Source organism: Centroberyx affinis, unplaced genomic scaffold (assembly GCF_046629955.1).
Source record: "Centroberyx affinis isolate AG114_WGS23_722 - 3 ecotype Tasmania unplaced genomic scaffold, CSIRO-AGI_Caff_v1 ptg000435l_1, whole genome shotgun sequence".
NCBI lineage: Eukaryota > Metazoa > Chordata > Actinopteri > Beryciformes > Berycidae > Centroberyx > Centroberyx affinis.
In genome coordinates, this window is record NW_027279099.1 from 188,502 (window position 1) to 211,878 (window position 23,377).

Sequence of the window (23,377 nt, forward strand, 5' to 3'; positions counted from 1 at the left end):
AGCGGCTGTTCCAACAGAATGGAATAGCTTTTTACTTGAAGGAGCGTATGAATTCCTCTTGTATTTTATGAATGTAGTTATGTATACTATTATAAGTAAACGTGTTCCTGTTTCCAGCTGGAGCCGTTCTCTGCCTCAGTGTTAATTTATGCCACTGAAAGGTGTTTGTAAATGACTGTGACGCATTATGATATTATAAATGACAATAAGGTTTTTTAAATAAAAGTTCAAGGAAACGTGTTGGTGCTGATATCATAAAACAGCAGATATGAATGGAAGTGCTTGGCAACACATTGCAGTGTTACCTGTGGAAGTTGTAGTAGTAGTAGGGTGAGGATAATTTTGGTACTGAACCAAGATTTACGCCCACACTTATTACCTAATGTGGTTTAAAATGGGCTCCTATTTGAATACTTACAGTTATGGAATAACTGAAATGTAATTGTCCAAAATTTATTTTGGGTAAACTGTAAGCCCAGGTAATGATTTGCCATTCAATTTTTTAAATCTGTGATGGTCCTATGGGTAATATGTTCCTTTTAGCAGTCCCAGCTCTTGTGGGCTACTGCTACCAAATGAAGATAGAGGAGAAGCCCTGTATTGGGACAAAATGTGTGCAAAAAACAAGACTGAGGAAAATCACTGTAATCTACTTCATATGCGATAACATTCCAAGATGTTGGTTGGTGCTTTTTAAAATATGTATGACAAGTCATTACAAGGTAATAAAAGAAAAAACTTATACACACATGACAGTCATTAAATCATGACAAAAAAGCCCTTTATGGGTTTGTAGAAAAAGGTGATGCCTGTCATTTATACAAAGTCTTGAACAGAATGAAGAACTCAGACATACTGTACAAACCCCAACACATGCTTAACATTTTCACATTTAAAGTAACCTCTTAGACGGCATACAGTATATCACACTGCTGCATCTTGCAGTGGACCAAGCTGGACGAGAATCGTGCCTGAGCTCGGCACCACTGTGTAACTAAAGGTCACTTGATAAACTGTCCAGGAATACTACTTGTCAGTCTTGTGTACAAAAGTTTGAAATTGTATTTTAGAACCAATAATGATCACCGATTGAATCTTTTACCTACACTTTGTGCAGTGACCTGCAGTTACACAGTTTGGCTATCCAGTAGACCTGTTCAAAATAACATGTTCAACACTTTCAAAATATTGGAAAACCACGAGTAGTGCTTGTCGTCTTTTGCAAGTTACGTGTCCACATTTTAGGCTGTTCAGGTTCAGACCCAGAACAGTTTGTTGACTGCTAGGCTTCAGGACATGATGTGGATGGCTGGTGCTGGAACTCAAATTCATGGGGTGAGTTCAGAGACTGTTCTTCACCTCGACGATCTCCTCTATCCGCGCCAACACGCTCTCAATCATGTCAAACGTGTGCAGGGCTGAGTGCAAAGCCTACAAGGGCACAGTAGCATTCAGTAAAATCATCACAGTATTCTCCTTTAGTGCAGTACAAATACAAAATCACAAACAAGTAGAGTTTACATTTACTATGGATATATGTGGAAATAAAAAATACTTTTGTTTGTATAAACACCTATATTGTTTAAAAAAAAAAGTCACTTGCCTGTATCTGTGACTCTGATGTCATGTTTGGCAGCTTCTCATCACCGACCGACACAGAAAGCACTGACTCCTCTGTGGAAAAGATGCACACAAACTGTCTGAGCGGTGTGTCACAGGGATGTGGCACTGTGTTGCGTACTGAGCAGACCTGGCTTCTGTAATAGTTTTATCCATGGTTTCTACCACTTTTACATTTAAAAATTCAGCACTTTTGCAGACCTTGACGTCTCGACTGGATTTGCAGATTTTGGTTGGTGTTCAATATTATCTATTCTGATGGTGACTGAAAAACATAACTGTCAACTAGGCGTGAAGTGTGAAATGCCAGTGGATATATATCTACAAAATCTGTGGTGTCAACAATATTTTTCCATACTTTTCCAGACTTTTTGCGCAAATTCCCAAATTCCCAAAAATGATAAAATACACATTTCCTACTTCTCCAGACTTTCCAGACCCACGTAGGAACCCTGTTATTCCTAGAAAGATCTGTCTTTCTTCACTGGATACAGGCATAAAAAACCGATCAGATGAGAGAATGGTGGAAATAAAATAAGCATCAGTGTCAGTCCGTACAACTATCCAAGTGTCAGTCTGACCTTTGCCCTTGCCCTTCTTGCTCTCCACGGTGTTCTTGAGCTCCATCTCATAGTGCGCTCTGGACATGTTCACCCCGACACGCAGCGGCTTCATGAACTTGTCCTCGATCTTGTACAGCTCTGTCCAGATGCCTGTCTGGTTCTCTGTCACTTTGTCTCTGATGATCAGGTAGCGCAGGAGGTTCAGAGACTCCATCACTCTGTGGAGAACAATCACAGAAGGAGGTCCAGGTTCAATTCTCTTTAAGATAAAAGAGAGTTAAATTGGAATCCTTTCTTTTACCTTTCACTTCAGTATATCCTTCATATTACTTCAAATCTAACTACTAAGGGATGAATCTTTCTAACCTCACTTACTGTATATCTATTGCATTTTTCCTCACCAGGAATTTGCCACAATGTGGGAAATGAGTGTATTTCCATTTTAGCTACCTGAAAAATTACTTATTTGCATGGTCAGCATTCCTCACTGAAACTTTGCACCAAGCAGCGCTCATCAGTTCCCATGAGGAATGCCAACAATTCAAACAAGTCAAAGAAGTGTTGTTTTCCACAATGTGGCAAGTGCCTGAGGAAAAAAATATTAGGCTAAAATACAATTTTAGGCAAAAAGAAAAAGAAAATGGCAGCAGTGTTGTGTGTGTGTGTGTTGACCTGTCCAGGTTCTGCAGCAGGTCCGTCTCTGGGCCGTCTGGGAGACTGAGAACCTGACGCAGTAGAGGGAGCAGGTGAACGCCCTCGAACCACGAATTACTGTTTCCTGGCTGAGGAGGGAGAGAGAGAGAGAGAGAGAGACTTGTACTTGCCCCTGTGTTTCGCTGTAAGACATTTTTAATTACAACCCATGTTGTGTGCAAATACTGTCTTTTAGTTCTGAGTTACTGCATCCAAACGTCTGAACAACTACAGCAGAACCAACAGTCATAGTGAAATTTAAAAAGCCATCTGCTGCTGAACATTCCATCTCACCTTCAGGGAAAAGTCTATCTGATTCTTGATGTTCTTGATGATGTAGCCCTCAACTCCTGAGTGATGACTGATCTTCAGCATCAACCTGAAACAAGATAAAGTAAAACTCATATTGGGGGAGTTGAATAGAAAGAGAGATTTCCGATGACTTTAAAGGAGGAAAGGTGGAACTTACTGGAAAAAATTGTACTTGGCCTCAGTGTCAAACTTATCGATGCTGACCTGTAACACCTTCAGACCTTTAGTTCTCTGTTGACAAAAAAGAAAGTGTCAGTTTTCAATTAAAATTTCATCCAGAGTGAATGATGAATGCAAACAATTCACCAGTAGAAAATGTGAACACCATAAACAAATTCAAAACCTTCAAATATAGCTGATATTAGTGATAGCACAGAATTACAGTATTATTTACTAATGCAGAGATGCAAAGACTTACCAGTTGATGCACTGGACATAAAGTCATGACCTTCACTAAGTTCTAAAAATAACAAGAAAACACAGTGTGAGCGTGATATTACATGGATCATAGTAAAACAGCATCACACTAAAATAATCACAAGTGTTATAATAATCATGATGATACAAAATGTTTATCAATCATGAAGACCTGTAAGTGGATATGTGTGTTTACCTGGGGGACGCTGACAAAGGCTTTGATCTCCAGCAGGCTGACAGACAGACTGCCGTCCTCCAGCCTCACCAGACTCTTCTCATACAGCTCCTGGTGAGGGGAAACATACATTCAGCTTACTAAACGTTCCAACATGCGATTATCAATCAAATTAAACCATACATGTCGTTTTCAATCAGACAAAAAAAACCCCAGCAAACCTACAGAAACCTATTCTATAAAGTATAACCATGAGGAGAAATTGTATATTTTCATTGTTTTTAAGGCACTTGGTCAGGAGGATGGTTAGTGGGTTGCAGGATGATGAAATTCAGTCCCCAAAATCATCAGGAGTAAATGCAATAAAAGTTTATTAGCTGTATCACATTGCCAAAGCCTTTCCAACTCCCTGCAGTATAGACTAAATAAACTATATTGCCTAGCATGTTACAACCCTAAAATAAACAAGAGGCACTATTTCTATGTCAATTATTTCTTGTCTTCACATAACACATGGGTGGTATTAATATGAACTCTGTATCTTACAGCATCAAGGACTTAGATGGACTGATAGTAGATTCAGTTTGACTCACCAGTCCTTTCTGGATCCTCGCCTCCTCGGTTCTAACAATGAAAATTCAAAAATAGGTTATGAGGTGTAGAAAAAGTCAAGATCTATCTAATGTTCTGACAGACAAATCTGAATGGCAGTTTATAAGGTAACAAATATGAACTTTTGTAAAAACCCTTTGTAAAGCTTATGTAAAATCCAACCAAGACCAGACTCCAAAGCATAGTACAGAATATCGGAATATTATATTGTAGCATATAGTCACCTGGACAGGAGCAGGCTGATGTGCTCCATGTTACACCGAAGAGTAAACACAGGACTGAAAGTACACAGAGAGAGGGTTAGGACGATTTATACACTGCTTTTAAATTCCAAATACTATTTTAATCATTGTTTAAAAAGTGTGAATCATAGAAAAAGACAAAAACCATTGGGGGTAAGGGGCAGAAATTAACGTGTTTAGATTTACACTCAAGCCTACAGAGGCACTCTGTATTTCCAAAGAAGTAAAAAAAAACTTCTCATATATCAATATACCTGTACTACAATCCTAGATGTTCTCACACTTACCTGAACACAGCGGGGAAGGTATCCATGGCCAAATGATGGACAAACAGCAGGTGAGCCAGGCTGGCCAAGGACTCTTTAGGATAGCGAACCTCCTCCTCTAGGAAGCCCGGCACCTCTCTCCTCTTCAGCAGAGGGTGACACACGAGGCTGGGGAGGGACTCCCCGATAGCACGGAGGCTGCTCTGTACACACACAAACACACACACACACACACACACACACACGCACACACCAGGGAAACAGACCGACACAGTTATAAGTCCAGTGCAGCAAATACCTTATCCACCATCATGGCAGTTAAAACATGTCAGGTGAGAGTTTGGAAACTCTCAATTAGACTTAGTGTGAGTAAAACACACAACAGGGGTCTTTAAAATGTCCTACCAAAATCTCTGTGGCAAAGTCCCTGAGGGGAGACACAGGCAGGGTGTCAGGATCCTTGAGCTGGACCTCCAAGAGAGGCTCGCACAGACTCTTCATACAGCTGCAGCACAGACAGACAGAGGGACACAGTCAAAACCTTGAAGAACGGCCATTAGTGCTACAGCAGCAGAATAAAAGTCAACTATCATACTTAGGTATGATACTCTGATATTCTCAGAGGTTTGGTTACTGTTCTATCAGTGTACCTGTAACAGTTATGATGCTTAATACACTGTTAATGATCAGTCTGTGCATATATACACAGATTATTCACATAGCTACAATACTGAGAAACAACATCTGAGTCAACTATTCTTTGAAGCACATTATTACTGTTATTTCAATATATTACATTAGCCATTATTGTGCAAACACATGTTGGATGGAGAATTTCTACAAAGGCTCTCTCCCAGTTTACTTTCAGTCCAGTACTTGGAGCATCTCCCAAGACTTAGAATAATGCGAGATAACATGCAAACAGATAGTTTCCGAGCAAGTCTGAGCTGTGGAACATTCAAATCTGCAAACTTACAACTTCAGCAGTTCTGCCTTCAGCTCATCCTCTTTATGTGGTGATGCCTTGTCCCGTCCGTCCGGGGTCTTGTCTGGGATTTCACTCTGGGCCTTGCAGTGCTGGAAGTTCAGCCTGGCCTCGTGGACAAAGGGCCTGACGAAGGCCATCAGGTCTCTGCAGCAGTGGCACAGGGAGAAGACATCATCCTCCTCCTGCTCCTTGGTCTGAGGCACCGGCAGTTTGGCCACCTGCTCCAGTAGGGAGGACAGGACCATACCCAGAGACGAGGCCTTACGGCTGCCCAGACGCAGCAACACTGGGACGGGAAGAGAGAAGGGTTGAATAGAGAGAAGTAGATCAAGATGTAGGGAGAGTTGGAAAAGGCAGGAAGAATGGCAGCCAGAGATGGAAAGGAGTACAGGATAGAAGTAAGCGGCGATCAGAAAGAGAGGGGTGCAACATATGGGTGGTTGAGGATAATTGGGTTGTGAGCAGGGGAGAATGGGTGGATGGAAATTTAATGAAACACACTGGAGGGATCTGTGTATTTGAGATTATGTGTTAGTACAAGCGTATGTGAGTCTACATGTGCAGAAACTCTGCAAACTGGCTGCATTACTTTCCATTAAAACATACTGAAAATACACAGCGCTTCAGACCTCTGACCGAAACATTGTGTGCTTTTAATAATTGCAAGAGAGATGTTATGCAGGACTTCTTTGTCTGTTTGTATAGGCTACAAAGTTTTTTCATCTTCACCCATCACCTACATACTCCCTTTTAAAGAATACTAGTTTTATTCTGTGTATGTTTGCACATGTGCACATCTGTAAATGTATATTTAACTTGAATTGTTGTTCCTTACCTTTCTGCAGAGGGTTAAATAGAAGGAGGAGGGTCTCTGCTACGGCATCAGGGTGAGCTTCCTCCACCTGCTCCAACAAGCCAACCAGCAGCTCTTTGGGACTGCAGACCTGCACAGTTAGAGCTCAACCTTAAAGGACAATTCCACCCTGATACTGTCAAAAAACAAAACATCTATACATTGCTTTCTGTCTCTGTCTACCTTAGGAACGATGTATAATATACAATTCAATAACAGTAAGTGTCAAGCAGATGAGCAGACCTCCAGCAGGTGTTTGAAAATGGCCAGGCAATGAGGGAGACTCTTGTCTTCCTTCTTCAGCAGAACCTGAATCAGAGGAGGCAGCAGGTTCCAACCCATACATCTCACTACGGCCTGAAGGAGGAGGGACAGAAGAGTATGTGTTACACAGTACAATACTGAATTAATGCAACATAGATGAAAAGCAGTCAAAGGGCTGAAACATCCCACATGCCCACCAATGCCTCAGTCAGGGTCATGGATATGCATTTGTCCCAAAGCCCCACTCAGTGTTATTTGTCACTTTCACACATGAGCAATATATACAATAACTACTGATGGCTATTTTGGGGGATTTATTAGAAGGCAAGCACATGCACATGTGCACAGCCATGCTCACACACACGCCACACTTCTCTTCACCTTATTTTTTTCATCCACGACGATACTGAGGACCTGTGTGCTGTCTCCCTGCTCGATGCAGGTCCGCCCAGCAATCGTGAAGACGTCATAATCCTCCGTGGTGTAGCTGTCGTCCTGGACTGCTTGCTGTGTGAAAGAGAGAGGGAGAGACACATGGGAAGAGAAAAGGAGGGTGAGGATATTCCATGTCCTGAAAAAATAGTAACACATTTCACTACAGTCATTCATTAGTCGTTGAGGATTTCATATAACATACAGTACTGTGCAAAAGCCTTAGGCACCCTAGATTTTCTTATATACATTTTGTCTTAGGTGTTTATTTGTCTTCTGCATTAGTGTGTCAGTAGACTGCTCTTTATAGTATTTTTTTTATATTTAGAAACTTTTCATTTCATTATTTTTGAAAACATCTTCGCTTTACAGATTTTTTGTGCCTAAGACGTTTGCACAGTACTGTATGAGATGAGGGAGAGGCATGGCTGGATGGGTAGATAGATAGATAGATAGATAGATAGATAGATAGATAGATAGATAGATAGATAGAGTGGGTCTCGTGAGCCCATCCCAGTTCCCTGAGGGACAGCCGTGACTTACACATCTCTGGACCACATCACTGAGCTGCTCCAGTGCCATACTGCTTTGCAGATCTAGTGTTGGGGTGGGGTTTGTCTTTACACAGCAATCCTCCAAAAAACAGAAGCAAACCTCAGGTCAAAATAATGTACATCATACTGCTTAGAGATAAAAGGCTTGTGATGATCATGTAGAGAGAGCTACCGAATTGTGTCTCTAGGCATGACATGACTTGAGTGACAGTCCCTATGCTAGCTGCCTGTACCTGGGCGTTAAGTCCTCATCTATATGTAGTTTTATATTAATATGAGAAAAACCGGGGTATCTAGAGAACAATATTGAGCTATTAGACTAATCTGTGACTACTGGACAGTCTCTTGTAAGCAGAGAGAGCAGCTGAATGAAGGCTAGCCAAACATTATGTTATTTTCTTCAGATTTAGCTTAGCAAAAGAAACGGTATTGTCTGATCTCCTATCGTAACACAGGTTACTTAAAAGTGTTACTGATTAGAAACGTAGCGACCAAGAGAATACTGTTGTAACTTACATTGCATAAAATCAGCCGGGTGACGGGTGAGGCAAGGAAATGTGTTTGGGTGAATTGGCCGTTGTGACTTGCCGTAGAATTAAATACGTCATCGGTCAAAGTTGAAAATTCGCAAAACAGAAACAGCATGGAGAAGGAGCAGAGAAGAAGGAGCAGTCGCTCCTCTAAAACTTCCAAAAAGGGTTAGTTTCAATGAAAAAATATTCCGCACACTCAGAGGTTAGGGTTAGGAAATATGTTTACAGGCTAATAGCTCTCAGAAAAGAGTTAAAACAAGTTTGTATGAACTTGTAGTAAGCATAATGCTGTTCTATAGTTCTGCTTTTATGTTGTACACGATTGGTCTGTTTCTTCTGTTGTTCACTCTTAGGTTAATGAACATGAGGCAAATCTTTCCATGGCACAATAGTTCCGTTGTTTTATCTGCAATGGCAAACATTTCTAATACTGTTTACGTGCTACCGTCTGTTAGCAAGCAATGTAACTGTGTTGTTGTTGTTGTGGCAGGTGACAAAACCGTCAAGGCACTGAGCGCTGAAGAGGAAGCAAGAAGGTGTGTGTGTGTGTGTGTGTGTGTGTGTGTGTGTGTGTGTGTGTGTGTGTGTGTGTGTGTGTGTGTGTGTGAGTACTAACTCTTCAGTTCACTCACATTTAACAATGGTGATGTTTTTTTTTGTTTTACTCAGTTTCACCTAACTTGTGGAAATAATTACGGCAACACATTTCATTATTTTAGCAATAAAGACCCCATCACCCCTCAAATGTTGGTCCTGTACTTGTCGGTTGTCCTAGGAGAGAGGCTGTGAAGGAGACCCTGAGGGAGAAGCTGGAGCTGGAGAGGAGAGCTCTGCAGGTGGTGGAGCGACTCCTGGAGGACTGCGTGGCTCAAGACTTCCTGATTGACTGCGTATGTAAAAGAGGCTTAAGATTTGCTTTGTGAAGGGGATCAGGATAAGACTGTGCAGTGTTAGTTCATGCTTTGAGTGTGAGATTGTAGAAAGGGTGAAACGTGTCTCAAGTGACCCATCTGCCAAACAAGTCGCAAGCTCAGAGTCTGGTCCAGTCTGCTCTGTCCATGAATTGCAGTTCCTTTAAGTCCCAAAGAGTGACGCCTCTTACTCTGGATCTCAAGTGTAATCCAGACTGTCTTTGAATTCAAACCTCTGTGCATGAAAATTAAAGGTTGGTCCAAGGTAAAGTTAGATAATTCAATGATATGCAGTCGTTTCAAGTCAGAGTTGTTCCCCTATAGTGGGACCAGTGAACTACCTCTTTGATACTATGTTATACACTGATCTTGAGAATACCATGGAAATACATGAGTTGAAATATTTTTGGTAAGAGTGGCTTTCACTCTTGAACAGTTTTGATGTCAGTCTGTGTGACATAGTTGCTGTGGTTTTCAACCTCTTTTAAATCTCCTCTCGTCACAGGCCAAGTTCATCACTGCTGCCAATTACAAAGATACTATAGAGGAGAGATCCATTGCTAAACTGTGTGGCTATCCTGTATGTCCAAATAAACTTGGCAAGGTAAGACCCTTTGTAACAGGCTTTACAATCCTTTGTATGCGGTAGATCTCATTGTGTCTCATGTTCTGTGCTTCTAATCTGTTTTAATGTAATTCAATTCAGTCTGCAATTCATTTTGCAGGTTCCGACTCAACAGTACAAAATTTCTACCAAAACCAATAAGGTGTATGACATCACTGAGCGCAAGGTGAGTGCTACATCTGGTTCAGAAGTGTATGAAGGTGCATTAACGGGTTGATTTTTGGCAGAAACAGTTGAAGTAATGGTTCAAACTCTGTCATGTTCAGTGTTTTTGCAGTAACTTCTGCTACAAAGCCTCCAAAGAGTTTGAGCTGCAAATATCAAAGACCCCTCTTTGGCTCAGGCAGCATGAGAGGTACGTATGCTGCTCCTTGTCAACATACTGATTCAGCATGAAGAAGAATAGATGTGGCATTGAATCTAATGGTTAGATAACAGCAGATTTATCAGGACCAAAATATAATTCTGAAAACCATGTGCTTACTGTCTTTCTCACTGACAGTCCTCCAGAAATTACTTTGATGAAGAAAGGAGATGGGTATGTAACACTGTCGTACCTTTAGTATATAGTTGATCCAATAACAAACTGATCCGACATCTTGCTACTTTTAGGTGTTTGGTGTATTAAGTGTAATATAGAAGAGTAATTGGTTTCCCCTTGTGTGTCTGTGTTCAGCGGTAGCTCTGGTGAGGAGGTGAGACTGAACGAGAGGCGGCTCCAAGAGGACGACATCGAGAACCCTCTGCCTGCCAACCCCGAGCCTCCCAGCAGCCTTAAACAACACTCCCCTCCAGCCGGCCTCAGCCACAGTGACAGCAGTGACGGCGAACAGGAGCAGGACCTCGTCTCCGGCGTGGTCTCCCAGCGGCGGGGACCCAGGGTGCACTGGGGCGACCTGCCCAAACGCACGGACGAGGGAGAGCAAAGAGAAGGAGGGAGAAGGGAGGGGGAGAAGGATAAACAAGATATCCGGCATCAACAAAGTGAGGATGTAGAGAAGGAGGGAGGCCTGAGAGAAGAGAACAGACAGGAGTCGCTTGTGTATAAAACGGAGCTTGGCACTGACACTGGACGACCCGAACAGCTTCAGACAGTAAACACAGACCGACCCAGTGGGCAGCAGGCACTCCTGGAGGAGAGAGGCTTGCCTGAGGGATCCTGTGTGGAAGAGGCTACAGCTAAGCTTAATTTGTGCGCTGTAACTGAGGCAGTCACTCACAGTACTCCTCTACCTACTGACCCAGCACTGACACAGAACAGACTGCAGGCAGAGCTCACAACTCCAGTCATCTCTCCTCCATTTATAGACTCAAACCCAACAGAAAGCAAACTTCAGTCAGATTTTCCATCTTCAGCTCCGACCACTGCTAGTCAGGACGGCTACAACACAGCACAGCACAGCCAACCGGGCCTCAACATCACCCAGGTGGGCATGAGCAAGAGAGGGGCAGCGGGGCTTCGGGATCTCCTCAAGCACCACACAACCGGAGCCAAACCCGACTCCATCCGGCAGAATCTTCTAGAAGGCCTGAGAAGAACTTTGAAGCAATGGAGAACTGAGGAGACTCTGAGGTTCCTGTACGCCGCTGACCGTTCCTCAGGCCGTCCCCTCGCTGATGGAAGGGCAGAGGAGGAGGAAGAGGAGGAGGAGTTGGATGAAGATGACTTGGAGGAGGAGGTGGTGGTAGAGGACGGAGGAGGAGTTGCAGCCGGGCGTCCCGGGGCGCAGGAGAGGCCGTCAGCCGCCGCTCCAGACTATGAGATGCTGCGGAAAGAGGCCCAGGAGCTGGAGCTCAGGGTCAAGGAGTTCTACAAGGGGACCTGGGTCCTGCCTGAGGAGGCCAACCAGCCGGCTGGAAACTCAGAGGTGAGTGAGGGAAGGAGTGAGTGAAGGAGTGAAGGAGGCAGCAAAGTTGTGAATGAAAGAGGGAATTTTTGAGCAGGGGCTTGTTATAAGTGTCAGCGGCCACATGGGGGCACTATATTGAAATTAAAATGTGTAGACAAGTTTGATTGGCAGAAGGTGCATTTACCTAATGAGGTTGCCTCCCCCACGCCACACACACACACACACACATCTCTCGTTTGTTCTCCCCACTAGGTGACAGCCCAGGACCAAGACGGGAAGGATCCAGTTCTGCCACTTATCGACTCTCATGCTCAGCACCACATCCAGAAACGAATCACAGTGGAGAAGCTCACTAGCTGGTGTGTGTGTGTGTGCGCACGTGTTTGTTTCTGTGTGCTTTTTTGCATATGCGTGAATGAATAGCAAACAGAATAGTGTGGTTGTGTGTGTGTATTCCATTTTGTGGACACTATCCAAAGTCCCTTACATTACCGTGAGTGCATAGTTTTTTAACATCGGGAATCGACCCACTTGACCCACATGGCACTGATACCCTGGCAGTATCAGTGCCATGCTCTGCCTATTGAGGTATACAGGACTATGTATTGGTTGAATAAACAAATAGAAAAACTGATAATTAAATTAATATGCTCAGATTTTTATTGTAACTGTTGAAAGCCTGACAATTAATATTGATAGAATAGATTCACTGACAATTACAGTGTTTTTTCAATTGTACTTGTCTTCATGTCTTCATGTCCCTCATGTGCCTTCTCTCTGTGGCATGCAGTCTTAAAAACATTGTGGGCCCACTGCGTCTCACCATGAGTGACATCTCCACCGACCTCAACAACCTGGTCAGGACATTCAGGTCAGTACAACACACTCACACAGACATGCACAAGCCTCTCTACAGGTCTTCCAAAATTAGGACACATACACAGACATGTCCTTCATCCCTTTCACGGTAATTCGTAATTTCTTTTGGTCTGAGGATCATATGTAAAAAATACCTGCTTGGTGCTCGTCTGTGTCAGTACATACAGCACACATTACACATTACATGCTTTTTCTGACCTTTTTATTACCCATTTTGTTTTTGGGAAATTATAGCGATTTTAATAATACAACCTCCTAGTGCTTCATAAAACAACATCAATAAAAAACTTGAAACTTGTGCCCAAATTTCCTGCCATAGAGATATTGTGGGTTCTGATTGGCTGGTTAGGACTTGGCCAACAGGACTGCTATTAAATCACTGTGTCAGTGATTTAATAGCAGGAGCGGCAGCAGAGTAACACCTCCAGAGTCCTGCTTCCAGGAATTCTCTTTTTGCTGTTGAGAGGCCCCGCTGACACGGCCATGAGGTTCAAACCAAAGAAAATACACAGCGCTGTCAGAGAAACATACATCACTGCACTATTGGAGGCCGTGTTTGTGATGGTTGGGCTGGCATTTAGCACATTTTATCATAGTTTGGGACCTTGGCTCATTAAAACATATTTCATGTGTGGTTCTACCCAATGTAGGACCGATTTTGGTTCCCATCCCATAGCTTAAGAAACACCCTTCTATGAGATAAATCCTATGTATTTTGGCTGGCCATTGGCTTAGATGTGGTTGGCTATACCTCACTCTGTTTTTCTGTCTGTTTTTACCGCAGTTTCACCAACACAAATATCATCCACAAAACTCCAGAGTGGACCCTCATAGCCGTGGTCCTTCTCCATCTGTAAGTTTCTAGTGTGTGTCTGTGTGTGAATGTGTACATGTGCTACCCCAGTGTTACGTGAACGCACCATGACAGCAGAACAGCTTGCTCCTTAGCAGGGCCAGTTGTGGAGCAGGGGAACAGGACAGAGGGAGAGGGAGAGGAAATCAAGGAACGGTGTTTGGAAATACACCCTCTAAGCAAACTCAAAACCACAGTTCTTCCCTGTCTGTGTGTGTGTGTTTGTTTGTGTGTGTGTGTGTGTGTGTGTGTGTGTGTGTGTGTGTGTGTGTGTGAATGATTCATGGACACAAGAATAAAATGTGTATTTTGCATCAACTGGTGCTTCAAAGTGAAAGTGAAGGTTAAACCTGCAGTTTTAGTGTATTAAGAATAATAAACTGCAACTGTGCTTCTATGCAGGAATTAAACGTTTTATCATCGGACACAAGAGGTGATACTAAATATTCACAATATGCATCATGGAACTAAAACATGTATAATTATGTCAGTATAAGCCATACATTTCTGCTGCATTAAATCAGGTTGACAAAACGCACAAATCAAAGCAAGACGGCTCCATACTTTTGTCTCCTTCAGCTATCCAGTTCCTCATACTAGGAAGGAAACAAGTCACCTATCCTCAGGGCGACATTGTTTGTTTCAGCTTCATTGCTGATATAGTGACAACTTCCTGTCACGAATCCAGTATCATATATCAGGTTGTGCGATGAGTTTTTTGTTTCTTTCCTAATTGCTGTATATGTGCTCTGCTGTGAATTGCATCATCCAGGTTCACTGTACATGGTGCATTTTGACGTGAGGCTATGTGGTGTGGCATTGTTTAGCCTGTGCCATATGGTGTCTGTGTGTGTGTGTGTGTGTGTGAGAGGAAGGGAGACAGATTATAGGGCTGGCAATTCATGGACAGTTCCGTGCTGCTCCCGTCTTGAGTACACACAGAAGCCTCATGGCCTTATCTCCACCTGATTGCCCTTCTCTAGATCCGTGATGCAGTATGGAAGGCACACACACAGCGGTCCTGTACACTGTCAAACGAAATACACGCGCACACGTGCACACATGCACACACAAATACTTGCTCTGTACACATCTAAGCAAAATAGACAATTTAAATTGCCCTGACTGATCCATATAGACTCACCAAGGAGAGAAGGGTCAAACTGCGACTCTGATTTACAACACTCTGAATGGTAATGGTGCTTGGCAATCAACATCATACTTATACTGTACAGCTTCTTGAACTACTCTAAAGAATAGACACAGTATTGAGTGTTGTGCAACTTGAGTTAGGTAACAGAAATGTCTCAATTATAAAACAGAAGGGAGTGTTGTGACTGCTAACTGTTCTCCATAGTAGCATTTTTCAACAACTGTATCAGGTGCTGAAGGTGAGATACTGGAAGTGGAATTTGAAATTAGCCTTTGCAAATCCCTGAACATTAAGCTAGGTATTCCCCAAACAAACATTTGGGGAATAAGATAAATAATTGAAAAGTTTGGGTTAGGATAGAAGTGTTTTAGAACTGTGGACAAAAACCCAGTGGACACAAGAATATATGTGACATCTGTTGTCTGTTCACCATGGCTTTGATCCTTGTACTCCTAACTGTTGGTGGCTTGTAATGTGGACAATGTAGGAATTGAAAATTGTTCTTCTATTGCACTCATTGTAGGTGGCTCTGGATAAGAGCATCAGCTAAATGCCCCAAAAGTAAGATAAAATAATTAAATAGGTCTCCAGAGATACATGTTGAAAACCACTGCTCCTTAAGATGTGATTTTATGTTACTCTGATTGCCGAAGCACTTAAAAATTGTTGTTGTGCTCATTTCATGTTTGGATACTATGCATGGTTGCATCGCAGGCGATGTGGTGGCTTATCTTTGATGCACATTTTGACAGCTAGCCTTTATTTCAATCAGCTTTGATAATCAGCCCCTCTGGCAACACACTCATTCGGCTTTTCTCTTGTCACATGTCCCACTGGTACTCTATGATTTCTTTAGTTCCCCATTTAACTCCCCTACTCTCTCCATCCTTCCATCCCTCCGTCATGAATAATTTGGTGTGCTGTCTTATCTATCTGCTGCCTGGCAGCTGTGGAGTTAGTCTGGCCTCTATTGTTCAGGCCGGCTGAATAATGGATGCCCCCCCTGCAACTCTAGACCCTGGGGTGAACCGGAGATTAGTCAACAGTACACCTACACACAGGTAGATGGGACAGGGAGAGAGGCAGGGGTGGGAGGGCAAAGAGAGGGATGGGAGCCGGACAGGTGACTGGAGATCAGCTAGAAGGTTTCAAAGGGGGTACACAGCTAGAAGTAAACACTTAGCTAACGGTAGACTACATACACAACTAGAAATATACATATAGCTAGAGGTATACACACAGCTAGAAATATACTCATGTCTAGAGGTACACATATAACTAGAAGTATACACACAGCGAAGGAAAATACACACAGCCGGGGGTGCACACACATGTAGAGGTAAACACACAGGTAGACATATACACATAGCTATAGGTATATTCACAACTAGAGGTATACACACAGACCCCCACATTGCTATTGGCATACATACAACTAAAAATATACACACGGCTAGAGGTATATACACATAAAAATATACACACGGCTAGAGGTATACATACGACTAGGAATACACATATAGCTAGAGGTATACACACAGCTAGTTTTTTTAATTATTATTTTGTAGGTTGTTGGAGGTGCTTATTTGAACGTGCATCTTAGTCAGTCTCTACAAGAGTTTTTAAAGATGAAATAAAAACAGTCAAACAAATAAAAAAGATTACCTGATGGTTTTATCCAGAGCAATTTATAATGAGTTAGCCGGTAGGGGCTCAGTATCTTGCTCAAGCACACTTCATCAGAACATATGGCTTGTTAGACACACATTGTCTGCTGCCATTGAACCTGTGACCTTTCACAGTGTAACCGCTATAGGCCACAGTGCTGCATGAAAAGTTGTCACAGACCTTTTTGAAACAAGTTTTGGTTCACAGCTCATTGACTGTGTATTTGTGAGTATTGGATGTTGATGTAAATGCCTGTAGTTGCAGTTTGCTCATGTAAACGCATTGTATATCTAAAATATAGCAATTTATGTGTGTATTTGTTTTCTTGGTGGCTGGTCTGTTGTGTGTGTATCTCTAATGACAATAGCGTAATTTGTGTGTATGTTGTGTGTGATTTTGTGTGTTTGTGTTTTAGGTTGTCAGAGGTGTCTTCGGTGGTGGGAGAAGCCCTGCAGAGTCCACCATCAGTAGAGTATCTCAACACCCTGATGCAGGAGCTCAGTCTGCAGCAACAGGATCTACTGAGCTTAGTCCAGCTGCTCAAAACCCCAGCCCACTGATACACACACACACACAAGCAGAGATAATGACTCACACACACACATAGATAAAGACTCGCACACAGACACTCAAGCATGGACATATGCATAAACACACTCAGGATCTCTGACTGAATAAAATAAACAAACTATGGGAATGATATACTGTATACTATATCAGGCTTTTTCTATTCTGTGTATTTTGTGGAAAATTTAGTGTTTGTTGCACACATCAATTCACATTTTTAACAAATCTCTTGGATTGTTTCTATCTCTATGTGATTTATCATCTGTCTTCCTGGGTTAGGTGCCTTTTGTGTGCTGAAAATTCCCTCTGAAATGCTGCACTTGAAGGTTACAGTATGAACCAAACTGAGTTTATACACAACTTGACAATAATGCCACAGGTTCAGTCAATACACAAACTGATCTAGGATGTAGGAGTGGACACTGCAATCTCTTTCCGTCTTTATACTGTAGAACATTATGTACACAGTCTGTGGACAGACCTGTCTAAATCAGATCCTTGGAAGTTTTAGAGCTCTAACTGTTTAACCTCCGCACAACCAAATAAATCACACCCAGGTTTCCCCACTCCGTGTAAACCCGCCATGTGGACGCGATGGTTATTGCTTTGCTGTGAGAGCGGGTGGAGTAATAAAAGTGACGCTATTTCTGCAGACTTCCTTCACACGAGAGTTTATGGTGCCATAATCTCATTTGTTATGGGGGTATGTTAACAATGCGTGTGTCTGAGAATATTTGGTTTTGACCAGGTGGCTCGCGCTACAAGACGTTTTATATTTAATACCTGAGACAACTTTGAATCGCTTTTATTTTGAGCTGTCAGGAGATTGGAGACGTGATTGATGGCCTGGCTTAACACAGCTTCTCATTTTTTCACAACGGACTGAGGCAGTTGTAATGTATGAAATGGAGGTAAAAATTGATTGATAAAAAATGCATATTTTATTTAATGTGTTTAATGTGTAATGTAAAACATGAAACGCTGCTATTTATGAAACCGTTGTTCTCATAATTTAGCAAGTAGCCTAATTAAATTTACGCAGGCCTATAATGAAATCAAAGTAGCCTACTTAGGCTTCTCAGTTCTAGGCCTACTTCATGGAAAACTGAGCCCCACAAGTTAATTTTTAATTAATAAAGCTAACTATGAAGCACAGAAACTGGCTAATTGAAAATGTAGGCTTTCTACAATAAATAAAAGAAAAGATAGGCCTAATGCGGTCATTTGATGATGGCCTCAGGCTTTGGATTTTTTTTAGATAAGGGGCGATGGTTCATTTCAGAAATTAGATTCCTAAATATTCTACTTAAAAGTAGGCCTAAGCAAGAAATGCTTTCTGAATTTGAAATGCCAACATAGGCCTACTTTGCTAACGAACTGAATATATAAACTATTTCATATGAAGAATGTAAAAACACATTCAATAAATAAACGTTTATTTCCTAAAATCAACCAATAGCTTAGGCTAAATAATTAACTGCATACACCAGTAAGAAAATGTAAAGAAACAAGCAATAAAATATGCGTCATATAGTCATAGTAAAAGTACATTAAAAGTGCATTATTTGCATGTTAAAACTTGAGCGTCCAGTCTCATTTCAGTCCATGCTGGGTCTCCTTGTGCCTCCTCAGGTCCACTTTCCTCTGGAAGCCTTTGCCGCACAGGTCGCAGCCGAAGGGCTTGAAGCCTGTGTGTTTCCTGCTGTGTGTGATGAGGTTGGAGCTCTGACTGAAGGCCTTTCCACACACCTGGCACTTATGTGGCTTCTCACCTGCAGCAGCAAAGTAATCAGAGAGCAATGAAATGTCAGTGGAGGTAGATTGGGCCTTTACGCGCGTTACGCACAGTGATAGCCTAAATGGAGAATAGACTCATGTTTGGTGATTGATGCTGTTCAGGTTATCCTGGAACCATTTCGTGAACAGTCGGGGTTTTCTCTCACCTGTGTGGATGAAAGTGTGTTTTTTCATGTCTGACTTCTGGTGGAATCTCTTCCCGCAGTACTGGCAGGGATAGGGCCGCGTGTCTGAGTGGATGAGCAGATGCGTGGACAGCGTGGAGGAGCGCTTGAAGCTTTTGCCGCAGATTTTACAGTTGAAGCTCCTCTCCTGTGGGTTAAATAGGTAAATTGTGAGTGTGAAAGGCCTCAGAACATTTTTCTTTACATGGAATCAATTTTGATATTTTTATCATCACATCACGGGAGCATTCAAGGCTAATGTTGCCTCTAAGATGTGTGCGTCTGTGCAAGATACATTGGTGATCGAGGTGTAATGATTAATCACAGTGACCAAATATTATCTTGTCAGTCACCAGTAATCGCTTTCACTTTCACTCAGAAATGTAGTCGATATAAACGCGTTTCAGAGTTTTGGTGCATGATATTAGATCCAGGTCTTTGCCTTGTTTATGTTTCAGTGAATTGAGGCCTGTGTGAGTGAATGGGCCTATCCTGCAGAACATGGAGCCAGAGGCCTGCAGCAGCCTGCAGTACCTGAGAGTGAACCGCTCTGTGTTGCTCCAGGCTCACTGCGTGTCCGAAGGTTTTCCCGCAGATCCCGCACTCAAACGGCCGCGTCCCGCTGTGCGACCGGCGCACATGAACCTCCAAGCCGTGTGGTGTCGAGAATACCTTTGGGAAAAAACAATCTTTATTTCGATTTGAAAACCCTTGCAAAAAAGAACTATAATAATCCTATAATACATTTTAGAAGGATGCTCTATAAATATAACAGCAATATAGGAACATGATATGAATATTATAGCCCGATACTATAGGAGAAATAAGAATACCATAACACAGGATGTGGTCACTATAAAGAAACGGAGTTAATACCACTATCAGTCAATGACGGTCCCTATAAGAACATTACAGTAATATAATAGTTATTTTTAGTCAGAGAATATTTTCATTACAGGGCCAATATGAAGTTGTCTTCTTTTACTCACTGATACTAAACCACGACGTACCTTGCAACATTTGATACACTTGTAGGAACCATTTGACTCGATGTTAGAGCAGATGAGATCATTTTCCGACTTGATTTCCGTGCCGCGGGGCTTCTGCTTTACATCCAGGTACAGCTCCTCTCCGTCCCGCATCCTGTAGATCTGGCGGGGCGTGGGGGAATAATCCTGGTAGCACCCAGCCACGGCGCCTCGCGGTGCGTAAAGGGGCTCGGTGCCGCTGTCCTCTGCCCCGTAGATGCTGACGGGGGAGTCGGGCTGCCTGGGCCCCGGGAGGTGGTGATAAGGCCCCTGAACCAGATGCCTGAGCTCAGAGCCTGAGTATGTGGTCCAGGCGTAAGGGAATAACGGGATGTTGAAGTGGTGGCCGTCCTCTGCTGCGGGAGTGGAGCATTTCTCTGAATCTGGAAACGGATTTGGATTTTGTGTTAGTGGATATGATGCAGTTTATAAGTCTCTTAAAATTTGATCATTTGGAAAGCTGAGGGACAGTGCAACAGGAAATGGTTACATGGCACGCTCAGCAATTTAATCGCAAAAAAACCTTAAAAATGATAAGGGGTGTCAGTTGACTAAACCCTAAGGTAAACTCCCTGTATCTAATATCATTTGCCACCAAAACTTCGAAATGACACTTATATCGACTAAATGTCTGGGTGCAAGTGGAGCAATAACTGATGACTGGACTGATAAGGCTAATATTGTTGGTTAGGCTAGGTCACCAAACTATCAGCTTAGAGGGATCATTGGTATTGAATGCTGGTCTAATGTTTACTTTTACTTCCAAATAAATTTCTGACCGTTTTTACTTGACCTTTGCTCCACATTATGATGATAAAAACGATTAAAAAAAAAAATACCCGGTTGACGCATGTGAAAACAACTGAAAATAGAGTGGAACTGGATGTGAGCAGACCTGGGGAGGAGGAGGGAGACGGCGGACGCCAGAAGTCGTAGTCAGAGGATCTGTCACACACGCTGCCCCCGCAGCTCAGCGGGGAGCTGGAGGACAGGGAGCCCGGGGACAGCAGCCGGGACTCCGGGGACAGTCTGTCAGGATTGGTGCTCACATCCTCCTGGGACTCCAGGTTCCCCTCAAACTCCACCTGAGCTTTGGTTTCTAGTGAAACACAGAGGAGAACAGTGGAACCAACTAACCTGAGGTGCGTTCACTGACTGGGCAACTGGTGTTTGTTGCCTTTTGTGGGATAGATGGAGCAGGGAAATTATTATGACTTTTTTAATTATAAGAACCACTGACGAATCGCTCGTTTTGACATTATTTGTTATATTTTCGATAGCAGTTACGCACACATGACCCTACCTGCGCATACATGGGCCAAAATAGTGTCCAGTCTGATGTAGTCATCGTCCAGGTATCGTGGCTGGTGGTAGCTGTGGGCCCTCTTGCTCTTCACCAGAAAAGACCTCGGCATGGTTTCAGTCTCCTTTAGTCCCGCTGAGCCTCGATGTCCCGTGTCCGCGGCCGTGTGGGGGTGAAATCCTCCACTCCACTCCACGCTGCCCTGACTTTATCTCTGGACAGATTTGAACACTATTGGTTGACAGGCGATCCGGCGTTGGGATTTTTGGCAGGCTATTACGCATGCGCAGGGAGGCCGTATCGTTTACCAGGTGTCGTTGGGCAGGTGGCCAAAAGCAAGACCACCGAAGGGTCTCCGTAGATATGGGATTGGAAAGAGCGTATTGGATTTCCATTTCCATTCTGTAAATGTGATGAAGGCTACATCACCAAATAAGAGGAAGTCTATATTTATAAACTGGGATGTAGTTTTTATATTTGCGGACTGTTTACTCACCTTTTAGGGTGACATAAACCTTTACGACCTAAATACATTATAGTGACTAGTATCAAACTGACGGAAGTTGTGAAGATAAGATATTTTAAAGGGAAACGCTAAAATTAATGTCTTTCTGAAAATGTGATTTTTGTTTATATTGGTTGTTGCTTGCTTTATGTTTATCGCCGACTGGATTTACCCTCCTTTTCATTTACCACTACATGACTACATGACTGGTTATACGTTATAACCGAGATTGGATTTGTGCGCTGGCCCGGCTGTTAGGACAGTTGAGATTGATATTATAGCTATGGATTCATTCAGACTAAAAGAAAGGGAAAGCGCGTGTCGATTTCTTATCAAACCATGATTCAAAAACACGCATCCGAACCATTTAAATGTGATGAGACTAAAACAATCTGAATAAAGCGTGTGTGTTTGTGAATTGGACAAGGCAAACAGCGCTGTCTTGGATAGCGACCCATTTGTTTGCCTGGTGTAAAGTGATCCTGTTAATGAGACGCGCACGGCCGCTCGGCACAACAGCCTGCTGATGGGGACCCGAGGTATCCCTTACAGTTATACTGCTTCAGCTTACCCAATAACTTTAGCCTTATTGTTTTACATCATTAAAACCCCCTCCCGATCCATACAGCCTAGTGCACAATTAGGTTGTCTCCTAAAAGAACTAGCGATAATAGATAGAATAGTGATCTGAGCAGGAATAAAATGCAAATATAGCAAAAATTAAGTTCCTGTAGCAATAAATACCATTGGATATAAAAACAAGCTATTAAAATGTGATACAGCCACTATAAACTATAAACACTGTTAAGTCCCTACAGGAATATTATAGTGGTTATTCTCGTTAGGCACCTCAGAATCGACCAAATCCTCTCAGAAATCAGAAAGCCTCAAATGAAAATCATTGCGAAGATTTGGGGGGCGTTCAAGGCTGTGCGAAAGCAAAGCGGTATCGATTTTTGTCCGATGTGAGAACAGAGTTTGTTTGATGCAGCTGCAGCAAGTAGACCTGCAAGCGGAGATAGCCGAGGCAAAGTTGAAACACATGGTGCATACTCACAGCACTCACACTGCAGTTATATCCCAGCTGCCAGAAAACACACCAACCTATAGACTATATTCATTCTCTAGCTGCCATTTAGTCTAAATATCACAGGTAGAGACCCATCATATGCTCTCTCTCTCTCTCTCTCTCTCTCTCTCTCTCCCTCTCTCTGTCTCTCTCTCTCTCTCTCTCTCTCTCTCTCTCTCTCTCACTCTCTGTCTCTCTCTCTCTCTTTCTCTCTCTCTTTCTTTCACTCTCTCTCCTTGTCATCTAGTGGCTGTGATCAGTTTGCTTCTCAAAAATAGATTTTCTTGTTCGTCAGTGCGTGTCAGTAAAAAGCAAAGCAGAGATTCATGTTTTGATAAAGGCATCTGCTGTTTCCATCATATGAAAATAAACTCACCAATGAAGTTGCCTTTTTCCAAAACTGATTTGAGTGAGAATAGCTTTGAATTACACCAGAAACCAAGATGACATTCCCATTGACAGCTCATGCAAGTGAGACGGT

At 42.7% G+C, this 23,377-nt stretch overlaps 3 protein-coding genes across 3 annotated transcripts; 1 reads left to right on the plus strand and 2 right to left on the minus strand.

Moving 5' to 3' along the window:
- Window positions 1-1,301: 1,301 nt before the first annotated feature.
- glmna (glomulin, FKBP associated protein a) lies at window positions 1,302-8,569 on the minus strand. Its single transcript, XM_071516871.1, has 18 exons — window positions 8,508-8,569; window positions 7,981-8,070; window positions 7,387-7,512; window positions 6,985-7,098; window positions 6,724-6,832; window positions 5,877-6,174; window positions 5,306-5,405; window positions 4,922-5,103; window positions 4,617-4,670; window positions 4,374-4,404; window positions 3,802-3,891; window positions 3,607-3,648; window positions 3,346-3,419; window positions 3,171-3,255; window positions 2,856-2,965; window positions 2,202-2,401; window positions 1,604-1,674; window positions 1,302-1,431 (listed from the first exon to the last, which is right to left on the minus strand). Exons 2-18 carry the CDS (start codon window positions 8,017-8,019, stop codon window positions 1,342-1,344), a joined length of 1,815 nt encoding a protein of 604 aa, XP_071372972.1. The 5' UTR covers window positions 8,020-8,070; window positions 8,508-8,569; the 3' UTR covers window positions 1,302-1,341.
- A 65-nt stretch (window positions 8,570-8,634) lies between these two features.
- On the plus strand, window positions 8,635-17,690 carry rpap2 (RNA polymerase II associated protein 2). The gene is made up of 12 exons (XM_071516894.1): window positions 8,635-8,689; window positions 9,015-9,060; window positions 9,300-9,414; window positions 9,941-10,039; window positions 10,161-10,226; window positions 10,327-10,415; window positions 10,563-10,598; window positions 10,737-11,928; window positions 12,163-12,269; window positions 12,701-12,781; window positions 13,574-13,642; window positions 16,879-17,690. Exons 1-12 carry the CDS (start codon window positions 8,635-8,637, stop codon window positions 17,021-17,023), a joined length of 2,100 nt encoding a protein of 699 aa, XP_071372995.1. The 3' UTR covers window positions 17,024-17,690.
- Window positions 17,691-18,499: 809 nt separating this feature from the next.
- On the minus strand, window positions 18,500-23,001 carry gfi1aa (growth factor independent 1A transcription repressor a). The gene is made up of 7 exons (XM_071516895.1): window positions 22,885-23,001; window positions 21,323-21,536; window positions 20,915-21,118; window positions 20,002-20,402; window positions 19,526-19,663; window positions 18,974-19,139; window positions 18,500-18,802 (listed from the first exon to the last, which is right to left on the minus strand). The coding sequence occupies exons 2-7, from the start codon at window positions 21,432-21,434 to the stop codon at window positions 18,624-18,626; spliced, it is 1,200 nt and encodes a 399-aa protein (XP_071372996.1). The 5' UTR covers window positions 21,435-21,536; window positions 22,885-23,001; the 3' UTR covers window positions 18,500-18,623.
- Window positions 23,002-23,377: the final 376 nt, after the last annotated feature.